The sequence below is a fragment of the Scomber japonicus genome, chromosome 8 (assembly GCF_027409825.1).
Source record: "Scomber japonicus isolate fScoJap1 chromosome 8, fScoJap1.pri, whole genome shotgun sequence".
NCBI lineage: Eukaryota > Metazoa > Chordata > Actinopteri > Scombriformes > Scombridae > Scomber > Scomber japonicus.
Window position 1 is genome coordinate 10322134 of NC_070585.1, and position 21637 is coordinate 10343770.

The 21637-nt window shown below is 41.7% G+C and overlaps 2 protein-coding genes across 2 annotated transcripts in view; both read left to right on the forward strand.

Annotated features, from left to right (window-relative positions):
- The first annotated feature begins 292 nt into the window (after positions 1-292).
- LOC128362691 (uncharacterized) lies at positions 293-21406 on the forward strand. The gene is made up of 5 exons (XM_053323538.1): positions 293-475; positions 1696-3386; positions 5713-5839; positions 5947-6056; positions 21371-21406. The coding sequence occupies exons 2-5, from the start codon at positions 1770-1772 to the stop codon at positions 21404-21406; spliced, it is 1890 nt and encodes a 629-aa protein (XP_053179513.1). The 5' UTR covers positions 293-475; positions 1696-1769.
- LOC128362603 (rho guanine nucleotide exchange factor 9-like) overlaps positions 6027-21637 on the forward strand; it is a 35370-nt gene continuing 19759 nt past the window's right edge. The window contains exon 1 of the mRNA XM_053323414.1: positions 6027-6056. The gene's annotated coding sequence lies outside the window, so the exon portion shown is untranslated. The remainder of the gene's footprint in view (positions 6057-21637) is intronic.

The window sequence follows — 21637 nt, forward strand, 5'->3', positions numbered from 1 at the left end:
AAACAGCAGAGTAAACCTTTATACCGTATAATAAAACCTTTATACTGTATAATATCATAACTTACCTATAAATATTATTAAGCAACACACAAATTAAATGAACTTGCGTGCGTGTGTGTGTTTGCGCGTGTGTGTGCGCGCGCGCGTGCGTGCGTGTGTGTGTCTGTGTGTTGCTCCGTCTGCGTAAGAGCTTTATCACAAATCAGAGTGTCGGCGTCTGCAGGAACTTACAGGGCAAGAGTTCACCGGTCTGTCGGAGTTTCTCTCTCAGTTTGATGATCGCTGACGAAGTTTAGAGGCAAAAAACCCAAACACATGTGATCTACAGAGGAGTCGCTGTCCGCAACATAACTTCAGCCTTACTCATGGACATAAGTTAAGCCGCTAAAACTCCAGTGGAAGTGTTACCGGTGTTTCTTTTGAGTCGGAGGACAACAGCGGCGATGCCCTTTTAAACGGTGGAAGTTTTCTGGGGGTAAGTGGACATCGTTGAGAGCGACAGTTCATCTTTCGCGGGTATAATAAGTAAATAGGCGACTCTCTGACGTTGTTGGATTTTAAAGTTTAATACGCTCGGCTCATTCGTCTAACATTGTCATTTTGAAGAAGCGTTAACACTAAACTAAACTAAACTAAAGCTAAACTAAAGTTTTCATTTCACAAACGAATTTCATGAAACCGAATAAGTCAAATATCTTAACTGTTCAAGTCAATTTTATTGACGCCATATTTTACTTCATAAATTAGACGCCCAGCCGACACACATCTGTCACCGATGCAGACTTCACTGTCACAGCAGCTAGCAAGTTTAGGTCTGTGATTCTTCAGACCAAAGCAACAAAACGTTGCTTTTTATGTGTGTTTAAAGAGTGTAAACCAAGTGTGGTATCATATTGTCACACCACTCGCGTTTTAAAATCATAATATCAGAGTAACTGCGTTAATAGTCAGTCACAGAAAGAGACATTTTAAATTGACATTTTTCTTAATAACTGCATGCTAATATGAGTGTAGGCGAGTATAATAATCTGGTATTTATTTATACGGTGTATATCTCGCGGAATGATTGAGTACATTCTTAAAATAGTCTTCTAAAAGCTTATCAGTAAAAAGCCTATAAATTAAATTGTGACATTGTGGGAAAAGGCCAGCTTAATTGAAACACATCTACGGTGAAGATCTCATGTAACAACAAAAACGTATGCTGGAGGCCTCAATTACACAAGATGCTTCCATACATTAAAGGGATTATGAAATGGGGGTAATTAACATGTAGTAGTGTGGCACTTGCCACCGTCTTCCTCCTCAAAAGGAGCTTATCTGAGCCTATGATGATGTCACACCCGAGCAGGCCTGAAATAACCAGACATCTCTTTAGTGAGCGTTTCCATGACAACACTGCCTCCTGGTTTAAATGGTGGACGGGGGGATTGTGTCTCAAATAATTGCTTTGGATAATTTGGACCAAATATGGGGGGAGGAAGGCGGTGGGTGTTTGTGACTGTTGAATCTTAGTTCAAACTCTTGTCTGAGAATCACAGAATGAAACCTCTAAAGTATATCTTATATTAATGGCGTGCATCTCAAGACATTCTGAGCAAATAAAGGCAGAATAGCTGTGACATAAAATGACAAGGCAGTTAGTTTAATTTCAAGCTCTTGAATTTTGAAGAAAAATGTGGTTTGTTCCTCCAGGTGTTTGTGTGAGAGAGAGGCCCGAAACATGATGGTCATTGGAGCTGATAGCTGACACTGTAGAATGAGAGAGGATGGAACAGACAGACAACCCTGCCCCTGAGAGCAACAACCCTAATGGGTTTATCAACCGAGTGTTTAATGTTTCTCTGGATGTGGAGAATGAGACCAGCAGTGTTTATATTCAGGAGACTGGGCCATGGACTGCAGAGGGGCAGGGAGAGATTCAGGCTGCCTCATCTCAGACCCCTGTCAAGGAAAGGCAGGAGGTCAACCGGAGGCCCCGTGCCACTGGGGGCATCTGGAAGATCTTGAACCGAAAAAGAGCCGGAGCAGAGCTGGAGCGGAGACCCCACTCCATGATCTTGCCGGGGGAGGCTTCCATCCCTAAACTCTCATTTGCTGACAAAGTTCGCTCCTTCAAGAAGCTTAAATCTCCTGCTTTGTTTAGAGGGAAGACAGGGAAATTGTCCACTGCCAAGTTCAACAGCTCCTTGGTGGATGAGGACTCTTTCTGCAGAGACATTGGCACTCCACAGCAGTCCAGCAGGGGCACAGTTGGCACACTTAGACACCGTGGCAAGAGGCATTCATATGCTGGCTACACAGCAGAGTTTGATTGCTCGTTTGAAGACCTTGACCTCACTGCTCCTATAGATGGCCATCAGCCCACTGTAACAGGAGAGACCACCACTCAGAATGGTTGTAAACCATCTGAAAGAGTTTCCTATACTAAAAGAAGCCACAACAATTCAACCAACTGTAACAAAACAGCTGCAGGCTGTGAAGAGCTCAGCATAAAGGATAGCCCCAGGACCCACCAGGGTGCAGGAAGGAGACACAAAGATGTGTGGAGTTACCTGAGGAGGATCTCTCTTCTGGGGAAAGCCAATCCTGTCTACTCAGAGAGGAGCTTTGACTCTGAGCTTCACTCTTTTGACAAGACTATGGACTCAGACTATGGCTCTGTCGACTTTGAGAATGTTAGAGACTTCCAGCCACCCCCCCCAAAACACTCTGACACCAAGGGGCACTTTGGTGGTCTGTTCAAGTTTTTCAACAATGTAGCAGTGACAGCTAGAAAATGGCGGACAACATCACGCTCCTTCTCTCCTCCAGAGGGAGAGATGACTCCAATGAGCTCCCCACAGACCCCACAGCACACAGTGGACAACATTCACAGCGTGTCTCTGACACTCCACAGTGATGGACTTCCAAAATCTCAGCCTAGCCCATCGTCACCCATGACCACAAAATCCTCACACTCCAGTAACTTTGACAGTGAGGCTCCAGCACCTGTGACAGGCGGGCGATCCCCTAACGTTGTCCTGAAAGCCTTTAGGGCATGCCCAGGGCCTCGAACTGTCAATGGCGTTCAGAGTTGTGAGGGTACAGACAAACATATAGACAGAGAGACAAACCACAAATCCACAGCCATAATAGAGAATCATATCTCAGAGTCAGGTCTAAATACAGAGACTCAAAAAGAAGAGGAGGTTGAAAAGAATCCATTAAACTGTTTCTGTAAAGAGGAAAAGGTAGAGGGACAGACAGGAAATGAGCAGGATTCCAGGGATGCTCCACCTGACTCCCACCAGATACAGGAAGTGAATATCCAATCACAACAAGGTGATAAAGAGAGCACAAGCAATAGTGTGCCAGCATCAGATTCCACAGAGGAAATATTTAAGGTATGTGACTCTAAATACAAACAAAGCTGTGCTCATTACCAGCCACTGAATTTTAATAAATGCATTTGTTAAAGAAGGAAATAATGTGTGATGCTAAAGTACTGTTTTGTTTCATTTATGAGAACACCGTTTTCCTGTATAATGTGTCACATTTATGCCATAACCACATTCCATTGCAGGCTTTTTCCACATCATTAACATTGCCAGAGGCATGCATCATGTAATTACAGCATAATTACTCAAAATACCATTTTATGTAACTGTTTTAACCACAGCCATTCTTTTGCTTCTTAAAATCATCATCAACAAAAAAACCGGAATGTAAATGGTAACAGAACTGTTAGTTATTGCCTCATGATGTAAGTGTTAGGTGTGGTTCTTTAACTGTCAGAGAGAAACAAAAACATTCAAGACACCAGCCTGTGAGGACATGAATATGGCACCTAATCATGTCAGTTGTCCTTTTGCCCCATCTGTTGGAGAGAGGAGGAAATAGTCAGTAAATACAATAGGGGACAACATCCCACTAGAGGAGTTTGTTCTTTCCTGCTCAGCCAGCCTCGTGTAGCATGCAAGGAAACCCTATTTCCCATTCAACTGGCAGTGTGTTACTGCGCTTGCCCCTAGAGCGCTGTGACGTCTGCGCGTTATGATGGCACCCTTCCCTTCTCACTCCAGTGGAGGCATAGTCATCTCCCTTCTAGTCACACCAACGAGTCAGGACATGTTTGCCCCAACTCTTAATGACAAAATGAGATATGACATTTCAATACTCAGCACACTTTCATAAGGGTCTATTATGCAAGGGCAAGGGTTGTGGGAATATGTGTTTTGGGACGGGTGTTAATATGCTGTGTGTGATAATTTAGGAGAAATTATGTCATCATGACATTCCTATTGTTTACAAATCAAATCCACCTGTCTGTGGTATTTTTTTTCTTTTATGAAATTCAATTGCTATTAAAGGGCAGTGCTGTCTATTGTGTTTGCCCTTGTTGAATTGCAGTAGGAACACAATATCCTTGCTAGTAGCATGAAACGTGAGATATATTTTGGTGAATCCATAGAGAAGATGTTCCTCCTCCTTACACGTGAAATGTGTTATTGCACCTTTATCTTGGCCAAACTGCTTAGTATCTGTGCCAATCACAGCTGTGTGAGCAGATTGCCAGCCAGACAGGCGGCAGTGTAAGACAGCCGGGCCCAGCCGGGCCCCACTCTAGCACAGAGAGGACCTCTGTGCCTCACAGGGCAAAGCGCACTCGTCCTCGACCGGCCTCAGCTGTACTGGAGCAGTGGAGGCCCATCCCAGACCGAGAACTCTACAGCCATTACAGTGAGGTCGGCTCGCTGTGCCGGCGGAGACGCAGGCCTGCTCCCACCATGCAGTTCTCTCCAGGGCAGAGAAGGACGGCTACTCGTTCCAGGCCTCTCTCTGTCATAGAGACCAGTGTTACTAGGGAGACGCAGTCCACGGAGCTGCACCACAGAGTAAGATGTCAAATAACAAACACAGGCATTCATGCATAAATTCACTGAAAGTAAACATGCAAACACTGACATTAAAATGTCAGGTAAGCAGTCCCATAAATATACCCACACACACAGTTAAACAAAAGTGGGTATGTTCTCATAAATATATCTCATCCAGGTGAAATAATAAGAATAGATGGGCCGGGTCTCAGTAATAGTCTTCACCACCTCACTGATAAATATAGCCCAAGCCTATAATGAATCAAACACACTACTGACTTTGAAGGGCAGCCCAGTACTAACCCAGTATTTATATACCACTCACTGTTTGCTGCAACAATGCATGCCCCATTTATAGAGGCCTGTATTTCTGAATGCTGCCCCCCCACCCTCATTCACTCTACACTTCTTTTTCTTTTTCCTGTCTCTCTTTCTTTTCCTCTCTCTTTGTGGCTTCTCTTTTCTCTCTCACTCTCAGTTTTTCTCTGTGGCCAATTTTCTGCCTCATCGCTCCCATAAGCTCTACCTCTCATTGCCCTAACTCACAGTCAGTTCATTTTAACCTGAGAGACCGCCTGGTTGGCATGATGTATAGTCTCTCATGGTTTGCTGCAGGGCATGCACACCGACCAGTGCACCAGAATAGACTTGCTGGATGTGAAATACTTTAATTCACAGCAAAAAGGGGACAAGGCAGTGAGGAAGATTTTTTTTTTTTTTTTTTTAACGTGAAGGACAGGGGTGTGTGTGCATTGAACGTGTGTGTGTTTGAGTGTGTGTGTATGTGAATGTGTGCATCAAAGTAACTGTTTGTGGAATATAGGATGTGCCCTAACTACTCAGTACCCTCTAGGCCTTGTCTCGCCCGCCGGGTGTGTCACCATTAGAGCCCCCATTGAGGGTATCTCTACAGCGGTGCCGCTCCCTGCCTCTTCCCCCCAGCACTCTCACTGCCTTGGCGCTGCTCCTGCCTCTCTCAGGTACCATTGCATATTTGTATTTGGCATTAATATGTAGACAGTTGACTTGTGTTTGTTTGTTTAAATCGATCATCTGTTTGGCTGTCTGTATGCACGTGCCTGTCCAGCAGACATGGGTCAGTCATCATCATCCGTCCGTCTGCGGTCTGGAGACTCCGGTAGCTGCAGGAGGAGGAGGCTGCTGAGACCTGGCTCAGAACCACTGCAGGTCAACATTGTGAGTCAAACACACCTCTCATAAACACATACACGTATAAATACTGATCATTGCTGTTGCTCCCTTTTTTGGTTTTAAAGGCCCTCAGATTGATTCATAAAACACTATAAGTCCTGATTTATAAAGTTCCACATACACATACATGTCACACTGGCACATAATAAAATGTATAATGGAGTTTGAGTATGACTGATAATTTCTCACTGATACGAGTAATATGGAGATGACAAGGCACCGGTCAATGTTTCATCAGATAATGAAGGAACTGATCCGTGAAGATGATGGCCATGTGCATTAATATCATCCAGTACTACAAGGCCATGGTTCCTTGAGGGAGTTATAGGGGGTTCCCAGAAAAATGGGGAATAGTTTATTTTCACTGTTTCATTCACTATAGAAATGAGTTCAATGTGTGTAAGAGTCTAGTGTGATTATTGTGATCATAGGTTTAACCTCATCTGCGGTTAGCTCCTTAACTGTAGTTGACACAGCTGCAGAATTCAGGTTTTAATCATATCTAACAACCAAAGTGTTTTCAGATGGAGGTCCCTAAGCAAAATCTCATCAATTGGGGGTCTGTGTGTGTCAACTTAGGGGTCCTTGACATGCAAAAGATTGAGAACAATTGCTTTAAAGTCTTTAGTCATCATGAACTAAGAAGCCAACATCTCAAATGTTTATTTTTTAATTGAGAAGAGTGCATGCAGATAAGTGGACTTAATCTCCAGCAGAAAGAGTAATCACATTGGAGAACATTTTTAGTTTGTCCTAAACCAATAGTCAGATGCCCATTATGTGCAGTTTTTGCTTGATGTAATCATTCCTCCTGTTCATATTAACCACTAAGAGATCCCTTTCTAATGCACTTCCAGTCTAAGTGATGGGGGACAAGATTTAAAGTCTTGATTCTGTGCAAAAATGTATTCCAAAGTTAGACAAAGTTAGGAAAATAAAAGTTTTATCTGTGTTTCTTCCTGGACAGTGTTTCTGTACTGGCACTTTGGAAGACACCTGCTTGATTTGTCTCTGCATTTTTGCACAGACTGTGAATTTGATCACATCGCTTACATAGGAAGTGTATTAAGAAATGATATTGTAACGGCTGGTAGGGAAATGAGGAACAATTACATCAAGCAAACCTTGTTCCAATGTTGATATGATATGAGGCAACTTCTTTAAATGTGAACCTGTCCTTCAAATTGTTTCTGTACACCTGGTGTGCTGAAATCTATGAAAGGTGTAGCACATCTTTGCCAGTTGTGTAAAATTAGATTCAGAGAATGTCGAAGTAATACTACTCAGGATGTGAAACCAGGCATTTCAGAATCGGTGCTTTGATGTGCAAGTGGCCTCAGGGGGATTCTAGTGGAAGGAGATGCAGAGTTTCTCTGAAACATCCTGACGGGGTAGTGAACGATTCTGGGCCTCGGTCCAGAATCTGTACCTACAGAACCGCAATGCATAGAGCTTAACACTATTTACATTATTATTTGATCATACTAAAATGAATAATGGGTATGTTTTACAGCATGTTTAATCTCAAATAAAGTCATTTTTCATTAGCTGGTGGTAATAAAGAGGTTGTTTCCACCTTAAAGTACGTAAGAAGTATCATTGAAGAATGAATGTGCATATTGTTATAAAGATATGTGAGTAGTGCTCACATTTTTTTGTAGTAGACTCATTCAAAGTACTTACAAGGAGTCAGTAGGGATTATCCACAGTATTTGAAGTATAATAAGCAGTCCATTTTCATGACAAAGATGCTGTCTACTCAACTGTTGAATTATGAATCCTGGGCTTTCAGTCCTCACGTGTCCTAGTATTGAAAATTAGGAGTCTGTTTCATTGAAAAGGTGATACTACTGCATTTAGGCTTTGATTATAACTTCTTTTTTTTCTCTAAATAGTGTTTGTGAGCCATTGCACGTTGTTGCCATGACACTCGCTGGCTCCTGTTCATCTTCTTGCTTCTATCTTTAGGCAGCCTTTTTAAGTGTGAGCTAAATAGAGAAAGTGTGTGGGTGAGAGAGAGAAAAAGGGGTGGGAGAGAAACAGAGAGAGAGGGGATGAGAGATTCTCCTTTTGTATGTGCACTTTTTGTGTCATGGCCCTCCCCTAGGGTAGGGAACGTGGACACATAGCACTGGAAATGTCTTGTGTGTGTTTGAATGGTGACGGAAGTTCAAAAGCTTGGAATTCAGTATGGGGGTAGCATATATTTATTCATATGTATATATATATATATATATATATATGTAAATACACAGCATATACTTTATGCGCACAATATGACATAACATAGCAACGCAGCTGTAGTTCAGTCACATGGATGGATGATGCTTCAACATGAAAAGTGTGTGTTGATGTGTTGTTTGCTGGTAAGTCATGCATCGTTTATTTAGTAGTGTACAGATCTCATGTCGTGGTTGGATCTGTGGTTTGTGAAACAGTGTAGTGTATGTTTCAGTCTGCCTTTTAGGATGACTACTGGAGCCCAGAGGCCGCAGGCAGAGAGAAAGCATTCTCACTGCAGTGGATTAACTGTTAATGCTGACGCCTCTCTTCTCCCTTTCATTTAAATGGATTTCTCCCCCAGTCACTGCCCTCTCCTCTCATCTCCTCTCCTTTCCTCTCATCTCCTCTCCTCCTCTCCTTTTCTATCCTCTCCTCTTTTCCTCTCCTTTCCAACAAACAGTAGCAGGAAGAGTCTTTGTTAATTCCTATGCAGATGAGAGGACAGTTTCCTGTGTGTTACTAATGCTGCGCCCGAAGCTCTGCTGTCAACTTGTCAGAAGGGGGTGGGGGGGTGGGGGGGGTGTCTTATTAAAGGCTTCATGCAGATTAAGAGTTTCAAGAGAAATCGTATATGATTAAGTTTGGGCTAACCTGGGTCTGTCTGGTCATAATCACATTATGCAATGCTATCTATTTATTATGAACGCATGAGTCAGCAGGCAGTGGCTAGTTGGGTAAATTGTAGGGCAGTGATGAAAAAGGACAATGTAGAGCTGTGCAACTACTTATGCACCCGCTTTCATACACATGTGGGGGGCCACTGGTGCTCATATGTTAATTTAGCTACTTACACATTATGTAGATCTGCCACCAAGGCCTCAGTCTCAATGATAAACCCTCCGTACATCACACACACACACACACACACACACACACACACACAAACACTTCACATACTCTTCTGATGTATTCAGAAATCATCTGTCAGGGTGTATGAGTCATTGCACTGACGACTTCATTATTTGGTGAGGAATGAATAGCAGGCGGCTAGTGATATCTCTATCAAACACACTGTGAGTGTGTGGCGTTTGTTTCACCAGGGGCTTTATTTTATAGCCCTGTGAGAGAAACCACGGGAATAGGTCTTCCTCAAAATAACCGCATGTATGTACAGTCCGCACCCTGAGCCACGGGCGACCTAGAATCCTCTATCTGTTCATTCAACGCCGCCCCCCCCCCCCTGCCAAAGCACAGGCACACATCCACTGTGACTTTTCTGCAGCCACCAGCTAATACTGTTTTGTAGGATGAGGCGGGCTCTGATAAATAGTAGTGCCGCTGACTGAATCTGAGCAGGTGGTTGTGTCAGAGCCTCCCTCGGCTGTTTCTTCCACAGAATGGGTTTTATGCCTGTCAGGTGTGTGTATGTGTGTCGTTGTTGTTGTTGGCGGTGGAGGTAGTGGTGGTGTATAGGCATTCAACTCCATGCTTATTTGGTATGTGTGTGTTTTTTTGCACGTGTCAGGGAGAGAGACAGAGAAGCTCAGGGCCTTTTCTCTTATGTAACTGTTGAGAGGGTTTCCTTTGCTCCCCTACAAAAGCCACTTCCACTTTTATTTCAGATGGCTGTATGTTCCCAGGGACTGGGGCGAACAGTGCTGTGTGTTAATGTCTGACTCACTGGTGTATCCTGTTTTACAGTATCCCTGTATTACACGTTGTTTTCTGTCAGATCGTGCATGTCTGTGCATGTACAGATTTGTGTTTGTGCCTTTTCACTGCGCGTCATGTTACCTCATCAGCGCCAGTATTTCTATCCTTTCATCATCACTTAAACTCTGTGATGTTGCTGCCACAGTAGGACAATGGGGATGGTTTCAGCAGTGTCACAACATGCAGTGCTTTTTGTTACGAGACTATTTAAGGCCCAAGGACTTCCAGTGCTTGTTATCCAGCATCAGTGGTATCATTTGTGATAGTTTTCCCAGGCTGCTTAGGTGATTTAACCCACAGTCATCAACCTCCGCTGTTTGTTTTCATAGCTACGTGACGGGTTTATATTTGGGATAAAGACTTTTTCTGGTCTTAAGTCAACACAGAGGAATGTCATTTGTGGAAGGTAATATGATGATCCCTTATTATCTCACAGCACTATCTTAAATCACAAACCCACGGGCTAAAATGTGTTGCAGTTTCACAGAGAGATTGTAGAAACTTTTATTTATGTATTAATTCCACTGATAACTTTCACTGTAGCTATTCTCTTTTTTTTACAAGTTCAACTTTTCACCCGACTATGATAATGGTCTAGAATTGTTTATATCCATATATCATGGCAATCTCATCACTCATTGTCTGTGGTCCTGTTAGTGTTTAGTACACATACAAAGAAACGGAATAACTCAGCTTAAATAAAGGTTGTAATTTTAGTGTGTACAAAATACTTGACACCTCAAGGCCAAATTCTGTCACACAGGATTTCCAGTAACCTAATTGGCATTTCATACAATACAAAAATGATGATTGATGAAAAGCAAAAACCATTAATGCTTGTGTAATCCAAACATTCAAAATGAATGTTATCTAAAGCATGTGTTCTACCAACAGTGACATAAGAGGCAAAAATAACAGGAAGCTATGATGACAGGTATTAATCTTAATTCATTGTGCCAGTAGATTATTCAGTCCCGATTAGAGATTGCTGCTTTGTCAACATACAGGCTTATTTCTGCTGACTGTTATTGTGGGGATCATGTCTGTGTTATATATTAATTGTATGTGTCTTTAGAGGATAGGTTCACAATTGTCCAAGTCTCCTCCTGTTCATACTATCCATTAAGAGATTTCCTGACAACGCACCTTCAATGTAACTGATGGAAGATAAAAATCCATTGCCCTCCTTCCCTACAAAAATATATTTAAAAGTTTATTCGATGGATATATGAGTCTTTACTTGTCCAAGTGAGTCTAGTAAACCCAAAACAGTCTTTTTGGTGCCAAATTTATCTTTTTCTTACTATCCTTCCACTGCAGCTGAGCAGTCGAGGGACATTTGTACTAAAAAAAGACTGCAACTGTGGAAGATATCCACATTATTTGACAAAATTAGACAGCTGGGGCGTCATATTAACTTTAGATAAATATTTAAAGACATTTTCGCTCAAAACGAGAGCTGTGGATTTTGTCCCCCATCACTTACATTATAAGTGCATTGGGAGGAGATATTCTAATCGTTATCATGTATAGGAGATGTGATTACAGCCAGCAAAACCTGTCTCAAAGTTCATTTGGACACATATTGTTTTAAAGACTTTTTTAGGACCTGAAAAAATGAAATGTGAGCCTCTCGTTTTAAACTGAGCCAACTCAGTCTGCCCACAAATGACCATGTGTTGATTCATCATTTGTGATTGTCAACTGTACCTTAATCAGAACATATGGAGGGAACATCCTGGTAAAGTCATTTGGCAGGAACAACATATGTGACTATTTAACCCTATAGTACTCAGAAAAAAGTATTTTTTCACTTTGACTTCTAGATCTTTTTAAGTATGACTTCCTATTTTGATAGATATTTAAATTTAGAAATAAAAATAGTGATTAAACTAATGTGTAGTGCTTACTGTAACACAATAGGCTCAGGAAAAAGGGAAAAAAGTAATAATATTTTCTTTTAAAATAACATTATTTCAGCGTTATGACTTATTTTATATTTATAGACAACAGCTCTAATCTGGATATAAGTTAAGTGAGTATTTGTACTGTAAATAAAATATATAGCTCTGGCCTTGGTCACATAGTCCCTGCTTATAAGGCAGAAGCTAACTGCCTGTACAGTGCTCTGCTAGTTAGAATGTATCCTGCAGGCCTCTGTGAAAGACGGGCTGGATTTTTCTGGCAGCTGCCACTTCTTGTGTACATTATTTAGCTTAAATTTCTGCCTCTGACCTCTCTGACTCTCTGCTACACCACATGCGGCGTGAGAGAAAACTCTCCATCACATACACGTATTATGCAACCCCCTTTGCTCCTTGTATTTCTTCCTCAACCCCCCTTCCCCCCTCCATCCACCTCCCTTTTTTTCCTGACCTCAGAGCTAGTCATCCCTCCCTCCATCACTTCCATCTCTGTTTTCTCCTCTCCTCAGATCAAGTTTTCTCTCCCTCCCACTTTTTTCTTCGCTCCCTCACCCCACCTCCCCTGTAGTCAATCCACCCCCCTGTCCCACCCCCCCAACACCCCTCATCCGTTCCTCCCTCCAGACATGTGAAAACACCTGCTTCCTGAGGCCTGTTGTGTGTGTAAGTGTTTTTGTATGTATGCAAGTTTCTATGTGCAGTCATGTACTTTAGAGAGCAAGCTTGTCAGTAAATGTTTTACAGGACAGGGCGATATCAGCTGGAGTCTGTGATGTCTTAGATGGGAGGAATTGACCAATCAACATGAAGCAAGGTGCTGAGAAACACAGAATGCCAAACAACCCTGCGCCTAAATATCGCTTCACTGCAGAGTTTTGCATTTCAATCCACTATGCTGCTTTTGAACTCTCATGGTGTGGAAGCAGTGAGAATGTAAAATCACTTTAGCTCAGAGGACAGGTGGAGCTGATATTTGTACCTACACTCCCCTTTATAGAGAGTTACACATCTAGTGGGCATGATGGATGCTTCCACTGCCTCACCAGCAATAATAGTGCTTCAAAAGAGATGTATTACAGAACCCAACAAACATTAGATGCAAATGTAGCAGCTAGAAAACTCAGGAAGTATGGAAAGTCACCACTGCACTCACCTCCCAGTGTTTTGGACTGCAGGTGGTTGACAATGCACTGATTAATGTTGACACCAGCAAGCATGCTCAGTACACTCGTGACCACCATAGTAAAAGAAGAGTACAGCAATCCTGGCTTAGGCAACCAACTAAATCCTAGCATTTGTTTTTGGTCCCTTTCCAATCAGCTGAACTGTCTGATGGCCAATCTGCACAGTTTTATTTAAGTACATACTGGCGCTGATGCTCAACAGAAACATAAATAACTAACAGACTTCCAACAGAGTTCCTTAATGCTTCCTTTTTGTTGCAGTTTATGAAACTGTTGAGCTACAAGTCTGTCCATGGGGAGCTTGTTATAGTGTGCAGAAACACTGCTTCTCCTCTATGGGACATTTTACAGAAATTTCAAACATCACACCTTCACTGAAGAATGGAGAGCATTAGGAATCTCAGATACTCTGCAGATGAATGAAGGAAGCTTAAATGGAGTAAGCAGATGAGTTAACACATATCAAATTAAAGGAGCCATATTATACCTCTTCTTCACAAGTTAACACAGTTCCCTGAGGTCTTAATAATATGTGTCTGACATGCTTTGGTAAAAATACCATGATCAAGCACCACAGCAGCCTTCTCATCCTGTCTAAGCAGTCCTCAGTTTGAGTGCCTATCCCGCCCCCCAAATCCCCGTTGAGCGTGAACCACACAGAAACATGGCTGTCAGAGAAAACATAACAGTGCCCAACAGTAAACAGACCCAACGCCTTGTGTTACTCACACTAGTTTGACCATGGGATCATTTGTGTTTAGGCACATTAGTCGTGCGACTGTGACCACAAGATCATTTGTGTTTATTCGCCCCAAACAGCAAGCAAGCAAAAGCAGGGACTGACTAGACCCCAACCAGAGTGGTGATGTCACTCATCTTAATGAGCCCAAAATAAACTTAGATTTTGCTGCGATTTAATTAAAATAAACGGATCAAATAGATGCTAAAATAACTCATAACTAACTATGCTAACATCATAGCCACTCCATCTACACTCAAAAAAGAGACAGCAACATTATTGTTAAATACACAAAGATATCTACATAGTGTGTAACTTTAAGATTATATAAACTTGTCCTGTGTGACTCTGGTGTTAACTTAGCTGAGGCTAGGTTGAGAAGTTAAAAGAAAAATAAATGAACTCCTCCTGCAGTTAAACAGCACCCGATCAGAGCAGAGTCAAGTGTTTATTCCTCCAGAAGATGTGACAGCATCAACAATGTAAGACTCTCCAGCTCTGCTTCCTGGATCTCTTCTCCAGAGTTGGCCAGCACTCAGTAGCAGTCTGTCAGCAAGCAGTGGCTCTGTCCAGCCCCTCCAATTTTTCACCCTTAGCTTAGCTTATCTTAGCTTAGTTTAGCTGTTCGCAGCTGGCACTTGCGAGAAAGTCACAGTGGACCTCAGGAAATGTAGTGGATGGAGAATCATATAGAGGCATGGAAGAGAGATGGTACAGTGATGTAAGAAGGGGCATCAAATCTGAAAGGCTTGTTGAGTCACAATTACTGGGTTGTCTCTTATTTCACAGTTTGTGTGTTAGAAGGTCAACTAAATAGATCAATGATGGTGAATATGTGATACAGTTAAATGCACCACTACTCAGAATAAAAGTACAGATAGAATACAATGTTTTGAAATTAAATTCAATGAAAAGATTTTTTTGTGAATATGCACTCTCTTCATCTCTAACTTTTAACATAACCCTTGGCGGGAATTATTTAGTAAGTATGCATTGTCAGTCCCCCAGTGGTTCCAATACGATTCAGATTTAAATCAAATAAGTAAAGGGTTAGGGTTAGGGTTCTGTATTGTATGCTTACAGACATTAATGTCACAATTAAACTGCTTTCCCTTAACAAATAAAGGAGTCTTTCTGAAAGTGTTGGGCTACATCACAAAAGTGAGGAAAGGAGGTGAGATGTGCAAGCTTGTCTTGAGAAGCCTGTTTTTATTTCACAAGGGACTTCATATATCCTTAATTCTGGCAGTGTTTATACAAAGGCGTGCTGTCTGTTTCCCTGCTAGAGCTGCACACTGTTCAGACTCACTAGGGGCTGACATAAAGAACACAGTCGCAGGGCAGGTTCATCTTGTTCTACAGTCTCCAGAACACTCAGACATTGTGCTAGTTTGTCATTAAATAATCATTTGTTTTGATTGGGTTAGGGTTTGGTATTTATTCTGAAGTTGTTAGGTCTAGGATGGTTGTGAGATCACGTGTGATTCCTTCAAGCCTAATTTTAACCCACCCTATTTGGCATGACTTTGCTATTTTATCATATGTATCTTATTCAGTTTGTCAAATTTGTCTTTGCTCTGACCCACTGACTCGCCTTTACACTAACAGCCAAATTCAGCTGAACGAATAAACAGCTGATGTCTGAACAATGGTGACAAGACTGCGTTCAGGAAAAGTCCAGTAATTTATTTTTAGTCTTTTTTGTGGCTGGAAGGCCTGGGAGGAAGCAGGAAGTCAGTGTGGTTGTCGTGGGGATGGGAGGGGAACAAAAGAATTGGAGCAGACTGGAGCGGAAAAGGGTGTGGTGGGCTTTGCCTCCCATTAGCCAAATACCTACTGACCACAAACAGATTCATTTGCTAGCACTGAAATATGCAGTCTTATTCAAGGAGAACGTCTCTTAAGATGTGGCTTATTGGCTAAAGCCACAAAGAGTAAAGACTGACCTAAGAGTAAATCCACAGCCTCTTAAAGAGCTGATCTCAGACCATTAAATGGTCATGGAGAGGTTTGGTCAATGTTCTGTTTTATTACATTATATTTATTATTTTATGGTACATTATATTTCTACAAAAACATTCAGAATATCCAGCCATATTTCTTGTGAATGCAGAATGTCAAAGGAAATCTGCAGAAAGTGATGAGATGCTATTCTTACTGATTTTGTGACTAAGCTAATGCTTAAATAATACAAAAAAATAAGGAGGGTCTGAAATAGTTTTCATTTCAAGGTGAGAGGTGCAGGCATTTTTCCTCATGTAATTTTCAGTGTGGAAATGATGGATGATGTCAATATTGTAGCAAATCACTGCTGCTTAAAGTATCAGCGCTTCCTGTCTACATCCTATCAGGATATTCCTAACTATTATGGGTAGATATTTCTCTAAGGCTGATGTGTTGAATTAGTGCCCTGCAGCAGTAGTACAGCATGCTATTTTGGCAGCATTGCATCAGCCTCGTTGTGTGTTTTATGTGTGTGTGCATGTGTTTGTAATATTCATTAACAGGATATTGAGGCACACTTGACATCTGGAGAGAGTCCAGTTTGATGACATTAGATTGGCCTCTGCTATTTGCAGACAATGTTCACCCTTTGGCTTAGTTGGACCATGCCATTCAGTGTGCACTGAAGTAGTTCCCTAACAGGGGAAATGTGTCCCAATCAAGTGGGGAGTGAGCAGCTGCCTCTGTGGCAGGAGTTCAGGGTCATACTTACAAGAGAGGGTGAAGGGTGAGACTGACTGTCAGTGTGGTGCAGTGTCTGCCACAACAGCCATCATATCAAACCCTGGTGATAAGGAGAGTGCACAAACACAAAGCACATTTCACTGTTTTAGTCTCTTTGTGACCCTGACCACTTTGCAGGGTTAATGAAATGACAAAGAGGTTTTCTGTGCAAGATGAGCTAATTCTTTCCTCATGAGCAGGTGAGGAGGTCAACAAGATGGATCTCACACATACAGTCTGTCCCTGAAATGTTGAAGAACATTTCCTGCATGGGGTCATGTGTGAATGGGAACAGGGATGGATATTCTGGAAAAACTGTAGCACCAGTTTCCCACCTCAAGACCTAGTAACACTTGTGGGAAAATGCTGGTATGCCTGTGTTGTGAATGAAAGCAGTAATGTTGCTGGGAAGGGCACATAAAGGGTTATATCCACCTGACAAAAGACACTTTCACATGGACAAGCAAACCAGTCACAAGACTTGAAAGAGGGTTTCAAGATGTGGCTGAAGGATTCAGAAAACTTCTAGTTGATGGAACTTTGCTATGAAGAAAGTTGCTTATGTTACTATATATATACTATATATATTATAACTATATATATTCTCTATTTCAAACATCATTATTTACTGTAAACGGATACATTGTAAGATAAACATTTAAGTACAGTCAGCTATCAGCAGCCTCAAACTAATATCACTGCTATAATAATAGACCTGTATACCAGACACACCCAACAGTCCTGAAGACAATGGGAGTCATATTAATTGGTTGCATCCGTGCATATTGTGCATGCTGTTCACATATGGCACATTTAAGTTCAGTCTTATTTAACATGTGATTCTCTGCTGGATGGAGAAATTCTACTGTTTTTACACTCTCTCCCTCTCTTCTGTATATGTATGAGTATATTAGCATTGGTGTCTGTGCAGATTTAGACTTTCAGATGTGACCTTTGTTGTCTAAATGTCAGGGAGATTGGAGAGGGAGCCCACAGAGGTAGGGCAGGCTTATGTAATCTGCTCACTCTGCGTTTCACACACATGCACACACACAAGCACAGAGCAGGAGAAAAAAAAAGCTTGTTTGAGGACGGTTGTCATATCTTAGCTGTGATGCCTCATACAGCCCTTTGCAACTCGCTGAAAGCCTAGCTTTCAGGAGCCATTGCTTTTATCAGCATGTATGTGCAGAAAGTACCGTGGAAATTATTTATGGCTTTAAAAATACTGATATAGTGCACTCCTTTGGTGTTATTCAACTTATTCTGAGGTCTTTGGACCTATCTTAAAGCTCTCAGATGAATGTGAAGACAGACTGTTTGGCGAGGGTGTGAGTGTGTATGTGTGTCTGTGTGTCTGTGTGTCTGTGTTGGGTGTCTGGTGTGGGACTGTGGGGACTGAACTGCAATGATTCCCCAGCATGAATCCATTCATAATCATAGTACAGTAATACAATATTCACTTCAAAGTATCACGGTGAACATGAAGGCCAAAATAATGATGTGCATGCCATTGGCAAACACGTGCAACTGATGGGAGCTGGGGCCATTTTGTCCTGTCACTCACCACACTAACTACACTGTGCCTTAAACAAATATGACACAGAAAAAATGTTTTGAATATCAAATAGTCATCCCCCGTCGGGTTCAAATTTGGTCCTAAAATGTTTGTAGCTTGCCGCTTTTCAGATGTGGTCGGCACGGATTTACGGCAGTTAAAGTGGATTCCAACGGTAGCACAGTTTCATGGCAAAAAAAAAAAAAAAAAAAATCAAAACATCATATAAAATTCTGAGAACACTCCTGCAGGATAATCCATTTCTCTGCTATCCACATGCTCAGCCACAACATGTCAACCTGGACCCCATGCTCACTTATCCCTGCAGTTAAATGATTCAGTATCTGCCAATAAAAGATTGAACAGCTGATCAAACTGATTCTAGTATCTAGCTATATTTATGACTGGATACAGAAATGGAATAGACTGCATGCTTACAGCTACAGGTTGTAACTTTAGTGCCTACTGCTACAATAAACATGTCCCTGTTACTTTGAGGGGACACATTATGAACTGAAAGGAATAATATACATCTTTGAATATGTGTGGAAAATGTTACAGTTACAGTGGTTTCTTATGTAAAGTGTGTGTATGGTGTAATGTCTAACTGGGCCAAGGGTGTCACATGATTACCACATTACTGCACCGCACTGTTCCTGAGGTCTCAGAAATGATATTTACCACAGTGCTCATGAATATATTTTCCTGTTCCACAAATCAGGGTTTATTAAGTTTAGAGGACTACAGATACACATTCTATATAGGTGAGAATCATCTTTGGTCATAATTAAAAAATAAAGGTCCACAGTGTTACTACACTACTAGTAATAATGAGGCTATAAATACATTTAATGAAAAGGAAATTGAAAAAGAAATTGAAAAATGTAAAAAAAAAAAAAAAAAAAAGTAAAGTGACAATGAAAAAAGTGACATTTAAACCTTCAATGGAAATGGCATTAAATTGTAAAGATGATATTGAAAATGACAATGGAAACAAGAAAAGGGAAACATCAAATATGAAACTTAAAATGGGAAATGGAAAAGCTTAAATGGAAATACTCAAATTAAAAAAAAAGAAAAAAAACGAGATTATCTTTTTTGCATTTGCACTTTGCAATTTATATTTAACCCTTCCCATTTGACATTTGATTTGTCAAGCTGTATGTACAGTATGTCATCCAAAGGCTGGAGGGAGGTTGTGAAACGGCCGGGATGCTGAGGCACCTTATAGAAACAGTACAGTGAGTTTGGCAGAGCAGTATGACCACACTCTGCTCTGCCATCCACATTGGCTGCTAGCAAAGGCAAAGCCAGAGCTACCCTCATTGTTGAAACAGGCGCTGGAAGTTCTTGATGAAGAGAAAACTTCCAGTAACAGTGGAGGTTCTTCATCAACCACCACCTTTCCCCTTATCCATTTTACAAACACTAAACGCAAGTCCCATTCTTCTCCTCTGTTACATGACATATAAATAGCTGCAGATTAGCATGGCTGAAGGAGCTGAGACATGTTTGTGTGGTTAGCTTAGTCAACCGTTGTCTGGGAGACCGATTCGAGATCCGGTTTGGGAACCTACCGTTGCTGCAATAGTTTATTGTTATTTGTAATGTTTTATTATCCTAGAGTTAGTTCAATCAGGAGATGGAGAAAAGGATCATGTTTATTATATGAATAGAAATGATCGTCATAAAGTCTTTGGCGTTTGAACTCCACAAGGACATCATCCTTGGTGGTGGTGGTGGTGGTGGTGGGTGATAGCTGATGAAGTGATGGGACTGCTGATCCTGCAGAGACTGGGTGGAGATGGGGAGGTGGGAGTGTGCGCATAACAGCTGCATGCCACACTAGAGCAGAGAGAAAGAGAGAGAGAGAAATATTTCAAAAAAGCAACCAGATGATAGGCTAACAATGAAAGTGTGTCGCTAAGCTATTGGATAGATGTGATCAGAAGGTGACACCTGAAATTCAAACTATACCCCCCGAATATTTGAAAGCTAAGACATAAGTGAGCATGCGTGAGAGATGGGTATGACAGGGCAGTATGACCAACAAACTATGCCTGGTGTGTAAAGGATAGTCCTCCTTACTGAAGGGGATTGAAAAAACAAGACTGTCACGCCTGTTTAAATACAGATACATATAATTAATAACACATTCTTTAACCCTTAAACAGGCCTTACTAGTTATGCCATTTGCACCTAAAGGAAGGAAGGAAGGAAGGAAAGGAGGGAAGAAGGAAGGAAAGTAGGGAGGAAGGGAAGGAAAGGAGGAAGAAGGAAGGAAAGGAAGGAGGGAGGGAGGAAGGAAGGAAGGTAGGAAGGAAAGGAGGGAAGAAGGAAGGAAAGGAGGGAAGAAGGGAAGGAAGGGAGGAAGAAGGAAGGAAAGGAAGGAGGGAGGAAGAAGGATGGAAAGGAGGAAGGGAGGGAGGAAGGAAGGGAGGGAGGGAGGGAGGGAGGAAGGAAGGAAGGAAGGAAGAACAGATGAAGGAAGGAAGAAAGGAAGGACAGATGAAGGAAGGAAGAAAGGACAGAAGGAGGGGACATTTACCCTAACAGTTGAACTTAGATCTGAGGAAGGAAGGAAGGAAGGAAGGAAGGAAGGAAGGAAGGAAGGAAGGAAGGAAGGAAGGAAGGAAGGACAGAGGAAGGACCTGGGAGGACAACAGGAAGGTTAAAGAGTCTGTATCTCCTGGTGCACGTTGTCTGTTTAAGGGTTAAAAGACAGCAGAACAAATGACTCACTATAGATTATAACAAGTGAGTTATTGTAATAGTAGTTAATAAAAACCCATGGTTGTGAGTTGGCAGCCAAATGAGCTGTCATATCTTTATAATTTCAGCAGCAGATCTGCCTATAGGTAGCAGCAGATAACATAAAGCACAGCAAATGTGTATTGTTACTGTACAGTCATGTTAAGATATTGCACTTTAATGATCCCCAAGGAGAAATTCAGAGCAGCAATTACAGGGAGTAGAGAAATGTTACAGTATGAGCTAGCAAGATAAAACAAGCAAAATCAAACAAGCTAAAAAATTGTACAAGATGAAATAAAATACAAGACTTTAATAACGTGTCAGTGTGTCTGAGTGAGAGAAAAAGTGGTGTATCTATAATGGTCAGTTTGTGCTGTGACCCAGTGAGCACCTCTGGAAACACTGTGGCAGGCCGCTGATCCAAAGCTGTGACACCAAATGCTTCTTTACTGTGATGTCCACATCTCTGTCTGCAGGTTGGAAGACAACGCAGTGCAACAGGAAAACAGTGAAGCTTGTGTTGAGCTCATAATGCCTGTCTGATACAGATACACTGTGGTGGAACAAGCACCCGATACTTTCACCGGCCTGCTTCATGCTTGTGTGTGCAGTGAAGTGACCGATAAATGTGATTTGATTTGATACATGACCGTGTTTTTCTCTTGCTGTGCACTGGGCTCTAATTTGATACTTGGAGGTTATGATGATGCTCAGATTAAGTCAGGAAATTACATTAGCCCAAT

What these genes read in the sequence shown, in the direction of transcription:
- LOC128362691 (XM_053323538.1), top strand. Translation starts at nt 1,770, where the DNA reads ATGGAACAGACAGACAACCCTGCCCCTGAGAGCAACAACCCTAATGGG. An exon ending in GCTGCTCCTGCCTCTCTCAG is followed by an intron (nt 5,840 to 5,946) that starts GTACCATTGCAT and finishes GTGCCTGTCCAG; the next exon opens with CAGACATGGGTCAGTCATCA. An exon ending in AACCACTGCAGGTCAACATT is followed by an intron (nt 6,057 to 21,370) that starts GTGAGTCAAACA and finishes CTCTGTCTGCAG; the next exon opens with GTTGGAAGACAACGCAGTGC.